The sequence below is a fragment of the Tupaia chinensis genome, unplaced genomic scaffold (assembly GCF_000334495.1).
Source record: "Tupaia chinensis unplaced genomic scaffold, TupChi_1.0 Scaffold000212_1, whole genome shotgun sequence".
In the NCBI taxonomy this organism is placed as follows: domain Eukaryota; kingdom Metazoa; phylum Chordata; class Mammalia; order Scandentia; family Tupaiidae; genus Tupaia; species Tupaia belangeri.
The window spans coordinates 3,092,041-3,105,357 of record NW_006159687.1 but is presented as its reverse complement, the minus strand read 5'-3'; the positions used below and the strand labels follow the sequence as shown (position 1 = coordinate 3,105,357).

At 48.7% G+C, this 13,317-nt stretch overlaps 1 protein-coding gene across 2 annotated transcripts in view; it reads left to right on the top strand.

Moving 5' to 3' along the window:
* Positions 1-13,317, top strand: part of MCCC1 (methylcrotonyl-CoA carboxylase subunit 1) — a 69,449-nt gene that overhangs the window by 34,647 nt on the left and 21,485 nt on the right. For both annotated transcript variants that reach the window (XM_014587424.2, XM_027771419.1), the window contains 3 exons: positions 5,672-5,855; positions 7,681-7,790; positions 10,541-10,757. In XM_014587424.2, the coding sequence (XP_014442910.2) occupies positions 5,672-5,855; positions 7,681-7,790; positions 10,541-10,757 (511 nt within the window). The remainder of the gene's footprint in view (positions 1-5,671; positions 5,856-7,680; positions 7,791-10,540; positions 10,758-13,317) is intronic.

Here is a 13,317-nt window from a genome sequence, read left to right as displayed (position 1 = left end):
ACTGAACCCGGGGTCGACTGCATGGGAGTCTAGCGACATAGCCATTACGCTAACTGCTGGTTCCCCAGAAGGTATCCTTTTTGACAGGGCTCCATTTTTGATGACTATGATGAGAACAGGACAGTGAGGGGTTAAGATGAAGCTCCCTTCGTTTGCTGCGATGACCTGATGGCACTGTTGGGACACGTTTCATTTTTAGCCTTCTGCCATGGTGCACTTGCCAGAGACAGCAGAGAGGGACAGTGAGACGTCGCCCTGCAGGGGGACTGCCCACGCTGCAACCCCTTCTCCTTCATGTTCCTTTGGGATTTTGGGCACGCGTGTACACATACCGGCCTCAGACCGTGGTCAGTCGGTGAGTCTAGCACCTGAAGCACACGCCACTTGCTGGCCTGCACTCACATCCCTGCTCTGTCGCTGCGCCCTCAGCTCCCTCCGTATGAGGCCGCCAGAAGGCCAGCCTGGAGCGCTGAGGCTTGCTCGTGACCACATCGTCTCAAGGCCACGTCATCTCGCCCAGGCCATCTTTAGGTTTGAGGGACAGGGCGGGTGCTCGCCAGGACAGAGGGAGCTAGGGCAGAAGTTGGAATGGTGCAGACGGGAGAGCGGTCTGCGGTGCTGACCCACACGGCGAGTTGGAGAGCCTGCAGAGTAATGGTTAGAGACTTGCAGGGCACTTTTTCCTTAGGTTTATTTCCTTGATGGTAGTGACAGAGAGAGAGGCAAGCACTCTCATCGAGGTCCCATGCCTTAACTCCTGCCTCCACCACCAAGCCTGCCCAGCCGCCCTGGGTCACGAGTGTGTGCAGGTCGGCCAGGGGACCAACCAGGGGTCTTCACCAGGGATCCAGCCTCCCTCGAGCAGAGCACTCCCACCGTGCCACCAGGCCGGCCTTATCTACTGTATTTGCAAAGGTACGGGCCACAGCTGCCCTGTACTGTGGATGGTTTAAGGAGCGCTTGTCCACACCAGAGTCTCACAAAGCAAGTTCCTTCAAGGATTGTTAGTAGCTCAGTCTGCTCCTGCTCCCTTTATTTAAAATAATAGATTTTCTCTTAGACTTCCTTTTTAAAATATGGACAACAATCTAAGTAGTGTCAGTACTCTTGCTTCTGCAGGATTCCTGGTTCTTTATATAGCCTGGATCGCAGTTGCTTTCTCTGTGTTGTGATGCTGAAGTCTTGATTCTGATCATGTTGTCATCTTAGAACTTCTGTGGACGGTAACATGGTGTCTCTTTTCTGGTTCCTTGAGGGCAATTTGTGGTTTTACTTGAACTAAAAGATTCGTCTGGTGTCTGTGGTCTTGGGAGCTCAGGAAAACCTGGCACATTAGGCCAGTGTTCATGAGTGTCAGGAAAAACTGTTGTGACTTGGAAACTTCCGGAAAGAGTCCTAGTGTTTCCAGAATTCTCAGAGGAGGAGGATATTTTTCCTGAAGCAGTAACCAGAGAGTCTAGATATGAAATCCTGGAGGGTACAGCAGATGCTGGAATGGTTACATTGCTGGACGTAACCCACAGGGCTGACCGCGGTTCGAGTTCTGGACCTGGTGGCTTAAAGCTCATGCCAGAGGAACCAGCAGTTAGCGTAATGGCTATGTCGCTGGACTCCCACGTAGTCGACCGTGGTTCACGTCCCAGACCCGGTGGCTTAAAACTCACGCTGGGCGCATGTGCGTGCGTGCCCAAGATCTCGAGAGGAGAATGGAGGAGAAGGGATTGTGGTGTGACCATCCCCCCTGGGGGGTGATTTCTCGCTTTCTGTCTCTATGTCTCTCTCTGTCTGTCCGGCAAGCGCACGCGCCCTATAGCGAAAACCTCTCCATAAAAAAAAAGCTCATGCTGGGTGCATATGTTTGTGTATACGAGATCCCAAGAGGAGAATGGAGGAGAAGGGATTGTGGCATGTCCATCCCCCAGGAGGTGATTTCTCACTTTCTCTCTCTCCAGCGAGTGCAAACACCCTAGAGCAAAAATCTCTTAAAAAAAAAAAAAAAGGAGAAGAAGAAGAAAAAGAAGGAAGAAATCATGAAGGATAAAATGTTTAGGAGAGAATGCTTTTGGACATTAGGAAAACCAGCAGATATTTATTTCGGAAACTCGAGAACTTGTAAGAGCTGGTCAAGGCTCTTCAGGAAGAGAAGCAGGGTTTTGTCATCTAGAGGATTTTAGGACCTAGAGAAGCTACTGAACCTGGCTTGTGTTATTCAAATCACTTTGAAGTCTGGCTTCCCAGCAGAGGTAAAGCAGGGAACTCACCACTTGGTGAGTTAGGGGTTCAAGTTCTGGGACCTGCCTCTGGAGTCGAAAACCTCCTAGAACGAGGGTCCAGTGATGCGAACAGCCAGGGCTCCAGCTGCAGGTGCACTTAGAGAGCAGTATTCAGAGCAAGCTGAGAAAATGTTCAGCATTCAGAGGTTCCATGGAGTCATTGTTTAAGAGAGAGAACTCAACTTTGCAGATTTCTAAATACTCAGTGGTGTGATTGAGGCCCGTCTCTTCTGGGTCAGGTGGAAGCCAGGCTGAAACTGGGCTGTCTCGTTAAAAGCAGGATCATATCTTGGGATATGGATACATGGTCATTCTTTCCCTTTTTTATATTAAAGCAAATAGAATTCTATATTAAAACTTTAAAGAATGTATCATTTTATAAATGGTAAGGATGGAAAGATAATAGCTAACACCTCATACAGTATTTACTGTATGCCAGGCGCTTTCCTCTGAAGCAGGGAGGGCCTAAGGAACGTGCCTAGCTTAGGCCACCTGCCAATGGTATGGTGGTCAAGGAGGCTGATCCCACGTGGCTGACTGCACTGTTGAGCAGCTTGGAAAATAGGCCGGGTATGTGTGTTTTCATGCCCCAAATCCCAAGATGGAGGAAAAGAGATTGTGATATGGCCATCTCCCCCCTCGCCCCCAAGGGAGTGATTTCTCTCTCTCTCTCTCTCTCTCTCTCTCTCTCTGGTGAGCTCATGTGCCCTATAGCAAACTATTGAAGAGAGAGAGGAGAAGAAAAAAAGAAACTTATACAGCTCACAGAGTAGTTACAGAGACAAAGTTTGAGCCCAGGCAATATGGCACTTGGTTTAAAGTGCCATAAAGGCATGCAATTTAGTTCCGTTTCTTTTGGTTTTAATTGCTGTGTTGCCTGGTCTCTCTTATTAATAGATTCAAGCAGATAAAGCATTTCCCTCTGTTTATTCTTACCTGTTCAATTTTTTTTTTTTTTAGAGAGACTTTTTGCTATAGGGCAAATGCACTCACTGAAGAGACAGAGAGAAATAGAGACAGGGAAACAGAAAGTGAGAAATCAGTCTCCAGGGAGGATTCCCATTGCCACAGTCCCTTCTCCTCTAGTCTCCTCTTGGGACTTGGGGCATGCACTGACACACACACCCGATGTGCATTTTAAGCCACCAGATCCAAGACTCAAACTGCAGTTTGACTACCTGGGAGTCCAGTGACATAACCATTGCTCCATCTGCTGGTCCCTTGTTCAGTGTTACACTAAATTACTTAAGAGTCTTTTTGCTGTATCCCTATTGTTTTCTCAGGTTGTCGTTTTTTTATCTTGAACAAAAACTTGGAGAATGAAGAGAGAAAGTGACAGGGGTCATCAGGTGGCATTAGCAGGTGGCATGGTGATAAAGGTGCTGGATTCCCACATGGTCGACCACAGTTCAAGTCCTGGGCCTGGCAGCTGACAGGTTACTCTAGGCACCCCTGGGGGATGATTTCTCACTTTCCCTCCCTCTGCATCTCTCCGTCTCTCTCGGCAAGCACATGCACCCTATGGCAAAAATCTGGAAAGAAAACTTTAAATAAAAACAAAAGAAAGAGAGGGAAGGTGACGGTGTGTGCTTTGATAGTCTCTCCCAAGTCACACCAGTTGGAGAGAGTGGTCCATTGTGTTGGTACGTGGGGGCCAGGCTGGTACCCACTAGAGTTGGGATAAACAGCGAAACCCGCTCGCTTACGGTCTGGCACTGCAGCACACTCGGCCTCCTCACTCACTGGCTGACGAAGGCCCCCGTGTGAGGCCACTGATGCCAGCCATTCTTTCCCACGGCCACAGTTACGGTCTTGAACGCCGACTAATAATATCCTATGAGAAAGATTGATTTGGGAACTGAGTGCTAGTTTTTTAAAGTAATTATTTATTTAGTTGTATTTGTTATTATTATTTATTTTGACCAGAGAGAGAAAGGGAAAGCAAGAAAGCAAGCCACAGTCGGCCATGTGGGAGTCCAGCACCTCAACCACTGTGCCACTTGCCACCCCGAGTGCTAATACTTTAAGTGAAAACTGAGACTGTCTCACCAGTGAGAAATTTTGATTTTGATTAGATTGAGCACACACTGAACTTAAATTAGGTATCAGTTTGTTTTTCTCTATTTTAATTAGATTATTCCCAAGCTACATCAGTTTTCTGTTTTCGTTTTTTTTTAAAGAATTATTTATTTTTATTTTATTTATTATCATTATTATTATTTAATTTGGCTGGAGAGAGAGAGAAAGGGAAAGTGAGAAAGCAAGCCACCAGGCCCGAGACTTGAGTCACATCCAGTCATGTGGGAATCTAGCACCCTTAACCGCCATGCCACCTGCTGGTCCCTGTTTTGTTTTATTTTGAAGTTTGCTCATTTGTTTTTTTCAAAATTGTTTCTTTAATTTTTTTTTACTTATTATTTTTTAAATTTGCTACAGGGCACACACTTTTACTAGAGAGAGAGGGGGCGAGTAAGCGAGGAAGCAGGTCCAGGACGTGAACCGCAGTCGGCTGTGTGGGAGTCGAGCACATTAACCTCCACTCCACCCTGCTGGCTCTTACGTAAGAGGCAGTCACGCCCAGGTTGCCCCTCACCACCCAGCCCAGTCTCAGGCAGCCCGGGTCACGGCACGTGCACCTGCCCACTGTGATCGGCCCTCCCAGGACGCGAGGGCACACCCTGCTCCAGGGCCTCCGCGCCATCCTCTGGCCTGTGGGATAATAGACCTTTTTCTAAGTCGGGTCTTCTGTGAGCAAAAGAGACTGCGGAGAGCTGGAGAGAGCGCACTTACCGCAGGGTCTGCTGCTGTGACCGCTCCCTGGCCCCAGCCAGCCCTGGTCGTGGGCAGGTCATGCCTGGCTCACCGGGGAGGTCTCCAGGTGTGAACCCCGGTCCTCCTGTGGGTCAGCATCACAGAGCATCACGTCTCCACTGCGCCGCTGTCCAACCTGATGCAGCTACTTCTTTTTCTTTAAGATTTTTGTTAGAGGGTGCATGCACTCGCTGAAGAGACAGAGAGACAGAAAGCGAGAAATCACTCCACAGGGGGGTTTACCATGCTGCAGTACCTTCTCCATTCTCCTCTCGGGATTTTGGGCACACGTACACATGCACCGGCATGAGTTTCAAGCCACCAGGTCTGGGACTTGAACTGCAGTCGACCACGTGGGGGTCCAGCGCCTTAACTACTAGGCCACCAGCTGGCTTCCGCATCTACTTTTTAATCATCTTTGTTCTGCTTAATAGTGCAGTTGGTGGGCAAAATCGTAGTTTTTATTTGGCCGTGTCACGACATCTGAATGTACATTTTGCATAGGAAAAAGCAAGACTGTCGATTTAGCAAGTCTTGCAGCTGCCGTGCGGTGGGTGTTCGTAAGTGACAGTGCTCTTCTTCACCAGATTGCAGCTGGAGAGAGGATTCCTTTGAGCCAGGAAGAAATAACCCTGAAGGGCCATGCCTTCGAAGCCAGAGTATATGCAGAAGACCCTAAAAGTAACTTCATGCCTGGGGCCGGGCCGTTGCTGCATCTCTCGACCCCTCCAGCAGACCTTTCTACCAGGATCGAAACTGGAGTACGGCAAGGTACAGCGGAATAAGACCAGTCGCACTCTACATGTTGAGAGTATTACTGTTTTTGGACAGAGTATTCCTCAGTCTTAAGGAAATGTCTGGCATGTTTTAAAATGAGTTAATTGACTTCCATTAACCTTTACACTTTCCTTCTGGAATAGGATATCTTTTAATTATTTATTTAATTTTATTTATTATTATTATTATTTTAATTTGCTATAGGGCACATGCACTCTCCAGAGAGAGAGAGGGGGGAAAAGTAAGAAAGCAAGTCTCCAGGTCCAGGACTCCATCTGCAGTCAGCCATGTGGGAGTCCAGCACATTAACCACCGTGCCACCTGCTGGCCTCTGGAATAGTTATTTTTAAAGAATAACCTTTTTTTTTTAATTTTAAAATAATAGACTCTTGTTTTGAAACGCAGCGGTACATGGTCAGACCTAAGCAAGAAACAACTTTTGTGTATTGTTACGTTGTTTTGCTTTGCGTAGTTCCAGGGCGACTTGAGGTAACTGGTACCCCTTCTGCTCCACGTACTCTGCCTTTAGGAAACATGAAGCCCAGGTGGAAAATTACAGTATAAACCTAAGGACTGGCCCTCGCCTAGTGGCCAAGGAAGCCAGATCCCACGTGGCTGGCCGCAGTTCAAGTTTTGGCCCAGGCAGTTTGAAGACCACACTGGGTGCTTGTCCAGAATCTCCATGGGATGGAGGACAGGAGGAGAAGGGATTATGGCACGGCTGTGCCCCACTGACGGGTGCTCCCCCCCTCTCTGACAAACGCACACACCCTCTGGCGATTGAGAGAAGAGTATAAACGCCTATCTGTATCCGCCCCGCTAGTCGGGCTTCCCGTCATGCTCTGAGTGGTTTTCCTGCACAGGCTCCTGTAACGAGGGAAACCGCCCTGTGACTAGGCTTCATGTCAGCCTCGTTTTCTAGAGGACAGTGGAGCGGAGTTGAGTGACTTGTCCAGAGTCACCTGAGAGCCAGGACTCAGACCCTGGCAGTCTGGCTCGCCGGCTGTGCTCAGAGCCTCTTCTCCTTGCCATTTGTTGCCAAAGGAAGTTGTAAGCGATGGGACATAGCAGCTCCTGGGAGTAGGAGCTTACGGTCCCCTGATACAGTCAGGACAGGGTTTCTGTGTTCTCAAACCATGGAGTCGGCTCTGTGGGATCCCGTTGCCTTAACCCCGCACCACCTGCTGGCTGCCGGCTGCTGGCTGCTGGCTGCAGGTGGCATGGAAGTTACTCCGTGTCTGCTTTCCCCGTTAGGTCATCTCTCCAAAGGGAGGGCTGTGTTCTCCATGTCTCCAGCCCCTCTCCCAAGCCCATGCCTCAGTAGGTGTTGAACATGTGTTGATGAGCAGGGGAATGGGTGGAAGGATGGAGAAACGAGTAAGGGCTTGTGTTCCTGCTTCTCAGTGTACAGATGAGATGTGTGATGTTCAGAGAGGTCAAGTGACCTGCCAAAATCGCGGCAGCCCTAGAACAGTCCTGACAGCACACCACACCCTTTTGGCTGGGCCCATTTCTAACCAGTGGGATGTGCTACGGTTCAGATACCCAATGTGTTTTTCAAGCGGCCAGGGCCAGAATTCTAACCATGTGGATGGCCACGTGGGATCTGGGCCCATTTACCAACAGGCCATGGGGCGGCCACATTTTTCATCCATTCTACGCCCCAGTTTTCTCGTGGGTCAGTTGGTGGTAAGGGCGTCTGTCCTGCAGGGCTTTGTGAAGGTTAAGTGTGGAATGTACGCAGACAGAACGTCTCACCTGTCATGCTTTATCCCCTCAAGCGTTGACTTTGAGAAGTTGCTGTGGTTGTCGATTTCAGGAGATGAAGTGTCAGCCTATTACGACCCCATGATTGCCAAGTTGGTGGTGTGGGCTCCAGATCGCCCGGCGGCCTTGACGAGGCTGAGGGACAACCTTCGCCAGTACAACGTGAGTGACCTGGGGCTATTAGTGGCTGCGATGCTTCAGACCAGCATCGGAGGCCAGCCTTCGCCCTTAGAGCCTTCCATCTCAACGTCCTTGTTAATCTCCACCAGTTGCCCGTACATCACAAACAAAAACGTCCACATTGTGCAGTTCTCGGGCATTGCCCTGGGGTCGCTCGCTTGGGTCACGGGAGGGCTTGAGGATTCTTGACTGCAATTAGAAAGTGCAGATTGCAGAAATAAAACTAAGTGTTGTATTCCAGTAAAATCCTACTCATTCTGTAGAAAAGGCTAGTCGTCTGGTCACTGTCCTCCAGAGGAAGATAATTACGTTCAGTTTCATCTGCTCGACAGAGTTTGTTACTTTTCTGTACCACATGATTTTCCTCGGTGCAGAAGGTCCCATGGCACATTGCTTTAGCTTCGTATTAGGATTTATTAACAAGCAATATTCAGATTATTTTTTCAAGAATTATATTAACTTAATTCATTTTAATTTGACCAGAGAAGGACAGAGCAAGAGGGAGAGAGGGAAATTAAGAAAGCAAGCCTCCAGGTCTGGAACTCGAACCCCGACTGTCGGTCATGTGGGAGTCCAGTGCCCCTAACCACCACGCCACCTGCTGGTCCCAATATTCAAATTATTTCATGCTGTTAATTTGATCAAGTCTCTAAATCCCTGTGGCTTCAACCACACTGACCTCCTTGCCATTCCTCACACTCCCAGCATGGAGTCATTTGTTCCTGTCTTTGCTTCCAGAATGTTCTTCCTACACATGATTGCAGGGCTCTTTCCTTACTGTCCTTAGCCCTACTTAACTCCTCTGGGTCTTTTCCTGGGCTGCTGCATTTAAAATGGGAGCGAGTAGATAGCATGGTGGTTAAGGCACTAGACTCCCACATAGCTAAGCGTGGTTCAAGTCCCAGACCTGACAGCTTGCTTTCTCGCTTTCCTGTTTTCTCTCTCAGGCCAAATTAAATAAAAATTAATAAATAATAATAATAATAATTAATGAAGTTAAATGAATAATTCCTTAAATAAGTAAAAAATAATAAAGTGGGATCTTCACTATTATCTGTCCTCTTGGCCAGCTTTGGTTTTTCCTTCATAGTACATGCCGATCTATCAAATTAGAGATATTGCTTATCATCTGACTCCCTAGAAGGTGAGCTCCGTAAGGATGGGGGCTTCGATTTTGTTTGTCACCATGTCCCCCGTGTGGCACCTAGAAGGCAGATGACCATTAGAGGAATAAAAGGATGGATGAATGAGTGAAAGAATGAACAGGGAACAGACATAAGGCCCGACAGGTGTTTTACTTTTGATCCTGTTTATTGGATGGACTTGGGTTAATTTAATGCCTTTTTAAGTTTTTATTTCAGTGTGTAAAGTTTGGGTTTTAGGGCAAGCTCCAAAACGTGCCCGTTATGTGTCATTCAAGGGAAGCCAGATCCCACGTGGCAACTGTGGTTCAAATCCCTGGCCCAATTAGTCTGAAATACACAGGACACAGGTGCAGGTGCCCAGGATCTGATAGGCCGGAGGGCTGGGGCGGGGCATTGCAGTGCGACGAGACCCTGGGAGGGCGCTCCTCTTGTTTCCTCTCCTCTGGCACACGCATGTGCCCTCTGGCATTTAAAATAAACAAATAAAAAGTATTTAAGAAAAAGATTAGTATTGGAAGGAAGCGCCTTTGCGGTCATTTAACCCTCCGTGTAACCCGGTATTTACAGGCTTCCCGTCTTGTGGCATGTTCTGGGCAGCAAGTGTTCAGTACCTTGCAGAGGAATTTCATTTGTATTTCTTAACATCTACCACTGTCCTGACCCGAATCAGTTCAATGTCTCCACATGCCACGCCGTGTCCTATGCCCTCTCCGTCATATTAAAGCAGTCTGGCCGGTACGTGGTACGGTGCTTACGTTCTGTGCACTGGGAGCCAGGTCCCGCGTGGCCAGCCAGTGCAAGTCCTGACCTTCCTGGCTGGAAAGACACCGGACACATCCGCCTGTTTGCTTACATTCCTAGCAGAGGGGGACATGGAGGGAAAAGAGATTATGTGACCATCCCTGTTGGAGGTGTGCTCTTCTCCTCCCTTCCTGGCAAGTACACAAACTCTCTGGCAATAAAAAGAAACTTTTTTTAAAGAAAGAAAGAAAAATTATTTATTTATTTATTTATTGGAGAGGTTTTTGCTATAGGGCGCGTGTGCTCGCCAAAGAGACAGAGAGACAGAAAGCGAGAGATCACCCCCAGGGGGGATGGTCACACTGCAATCCTTTCTCCTCCATTCTCCTCTTGGGATCTTGGGCACACACGCACACGCGCCCGGTGTGAGTTTGAGCCCCCGGATCTGGGACTCGAACTGTAGTCGACTACATGGGAGTCCAGCGACATAGCCATTACGCCAACTGCTGGTCCCGAAAGTTATTTATTGAAAAAAAATGAGGGCTAGCCTGTGGCCTGGTGCCGTATCCCGCACGACTGACCTCACCGTCTAAGTTGTGCACCCAGCAGACTGAAGAACACCAGGCGTTTATGCCTGCGTGCACAAAATCCCAAGAAGAGGGAGAGATGGAGGAGAAGGGATGTGGCATGACCAAGCCCCATAGGTGGTGCTTTCTCCCTCTCTTTCTTTGTCTCTCGGGTGAACCCGTACTCCCTCTGGCAAAGAAGAGACTTAATAAAAGGAGACTTTCTCCCAAGTAGGTTTCTTTCCCAGTCAGTTGAACTGGAGATTTACTCTCATTCTAGATTGTCGGACTGCACACCAACATCGACTTCCTGCTCAGCCTGTCCAGACACCCAGAGTTTGAGGCAGGGAATGTGCACACCAACTTCATCGCTCAGCACCGCAAAGAACTGCTGCCTGTTCGGAAGGCTGTAGCCCACGAGCACCTATGCCAGGCAGCCCTGGGTCTCATCCTCAGGGAGAAGGCTATGACCGACGCTTTCAGCCTTCAGTCAGAAGGTACAGAACGCTTCCTCCTGCCTGCTCGATTGCTTCGTCTATTTATTTGCGCTTTCATTCATTCATTTATAGTTTTTTTAGATTTTTTTCCTCTAGGGTAACCCCACTTGCCACAGAGAGAGGGAAAGTAAGAAATCACCCCCCAGGCCACGATGCCATCCCTCTCCCCATACTCCTTTGGAGATTTTGGTCATGAACACACTTACACCCAGGGTATTTTTCAAGCTACCAGCTTCAGGACTCGAACCGTGCAGTCCGTCATGTGGGATCCAGCTGCCCTAACCTCCACGCCATCTGCTAGCCCAATTTATTTATTTTTAAAGCTTATTTGTTTCTTCCATGAATAAGAGAAGCAGACCAAGAGGCATAGAAAGTCAGCACCCCAAAGGGCCTGGATGGCCTGACCCACCCTGAGCCTCAGCTCACTCCAGGTAATGGGCACAAGCGTGCTTTGTGTGCTCAGGGCCAGGTCTCCGTGCAAACCTGGAACTTCACCCGTGCGGGTCCCCCTTGCAGAGCATGTTTTACCACTGTAACACCAGTTAGTCCAACCCGAAATTTGGCACAGCGGTATGCTCCTGTAGTCCCAGCAACTCGGAGGCTGAGGCAGGACGTTCACAATACTGAGTCTCTGAGAGAAAGAAAGCAAGGAAGGAAGGAAGAAGGGAGGGAGGAAGGGAGAGAGGGAGGGGGCTCTGTTTCAGTTTGCCGGGTCATCGTTGAGCATGTTCTTGGCTCCCTTTTCTTCTCAGTGACTGATACAGCGCTCTGCAAATACGTGTTCTCGTTTGAAGGAGAGCTCTTCACCTGCTGTAGGTGCACACATAAGTGCTGCTCATACTCAGTCCATTCAGCGCTGCCTTAATGTACCCCCAGCAGGTGGTAATGGAGCTCTTTTTAGCCAAACACTAGTTCTTCCTGTGGGGTAATTCCTTGCACTTTTCTTTCTTTCTTCTTTTCCTTCCTCCCTCCTTCCCTTCTTCCTTCCTTCCTTCCTTCCTTCCTTCCTTCCTTTTCTTCTTTCCTTTTATCCTTCCTTTCCCCCTTCCTCCTTCCCTCCCTCCCTCCTTCCTTCCCTCCCTCCTTCCTTCCTTCTTTTCTTTCTTTCCTTCTCTCAGAGGCTCAGTATTGTGGACCTCCTGTCTCAGCCTCCAAGTTGCTGGGATTACAGGAGCATACCGCTGTGCCAGATTTCAGGTCAGACCAGGACTCAACCCTGGGCCTCCGTGTGACCCCAGCCTGCGGCACAGTGTCTTAGGAGCTTGAGCAACCACGGCTGGCCCTGGCACGTCTTCTGTCCCCACCACTGCGGCCTGCTTCATTGTACCCTCTGTACCTGAAGCAGCCTCTTTGGTCCCAGAAACTGAAGATGGGATGCTGGAGACTCTGCTCACTGGGTTAGTCATGGTTCCTTGTTGAATGACTTCCTCTCTTTTTCTGCCATGTGGTTAAATTTCTGTCTAAAAGGTATTTAGTATGTTCATAGAATCAGCCTAGGAAGGGCCATGGCTGACAGGGATTCGTCCTGGCAGCCCCCACATACTCGTTGCCTCTGCATCACACTAAATTGTTGCCCAATAGCTTCCTAATTTCTCAGGAGACGGGGACGGTATTACCTTATGGAGTAGCTTATTGTGTAGTTTCAGTCCGCTCTCTCCGGTAGAAAGTCCTTCCCTCTGCGTTGACCCAGAATCTAAGCTCTCCGACCTTGCCCACAATGCTCATGTAGGCAACCTCTGACCTTGCGGCGCTGAGTTAAAAGGGGTGGGGAGGCAGCAGATGGCATAGCGGTTGTCACAGACTCCGCATGGCCCGCTGCAGTTTGAGTCCCAGACCTGGTGGCTTGAAAATCACACCAGGTATGTGTGTGTGCATGTCCAAGATACTGGGAGGAGAATGGAGGACAAGGGATTGCGGTGTGGTCATCCCCTGGGGGGTGACTTCTCACTTTCCCTCTCACTGTCCCTCTCTCTCCCATAAGTGCACTCACTTTATGGAAAAACCTCTACAAAAAGTTGGGCAGCAGGTGGCATGGTTGTTAAGGCACTGGACTCCCACATGGCCAACCATGGTGTGAGTCCCAGACCTGTCAGATTGCTTTCTCACTTGCTGTCTCTCTGGTTAAATTAAAAAATTATAATAATAGTAATAGGGACCAGTAGGTGGTGGAATGGTTACGTCACTGGACTCCCACATTGTCCACTGCAGTTTAAGTCCTGGGCCTGATGACTTGAAACTCAACGTCAGGCGCGTGTGCGTGCATGCCCAAAACCCTGAGAGGAGACTGGAGAAGAAGGGATTGTGGCATGACTATCCACCTGGGGGGTGATTTCTCTCTTCCTGCCTCTCTGTCCCTGGCAAGTGCACATGCCGTATAGCAAAAAAACTCTCAAAGATAAATAAATAAAATTAAAATATATAATTCTTTTTTTAAAAAAAATTATTTTATTTAACCTTATTTATCTACTTACCTATCTATCTATCCATCCATCCATCCAGAGAGGGAGGAAGGGAGAGAGAGAAAAAAAATGAGAAAGCAAGCCTCTAAGTCCAGAAATTG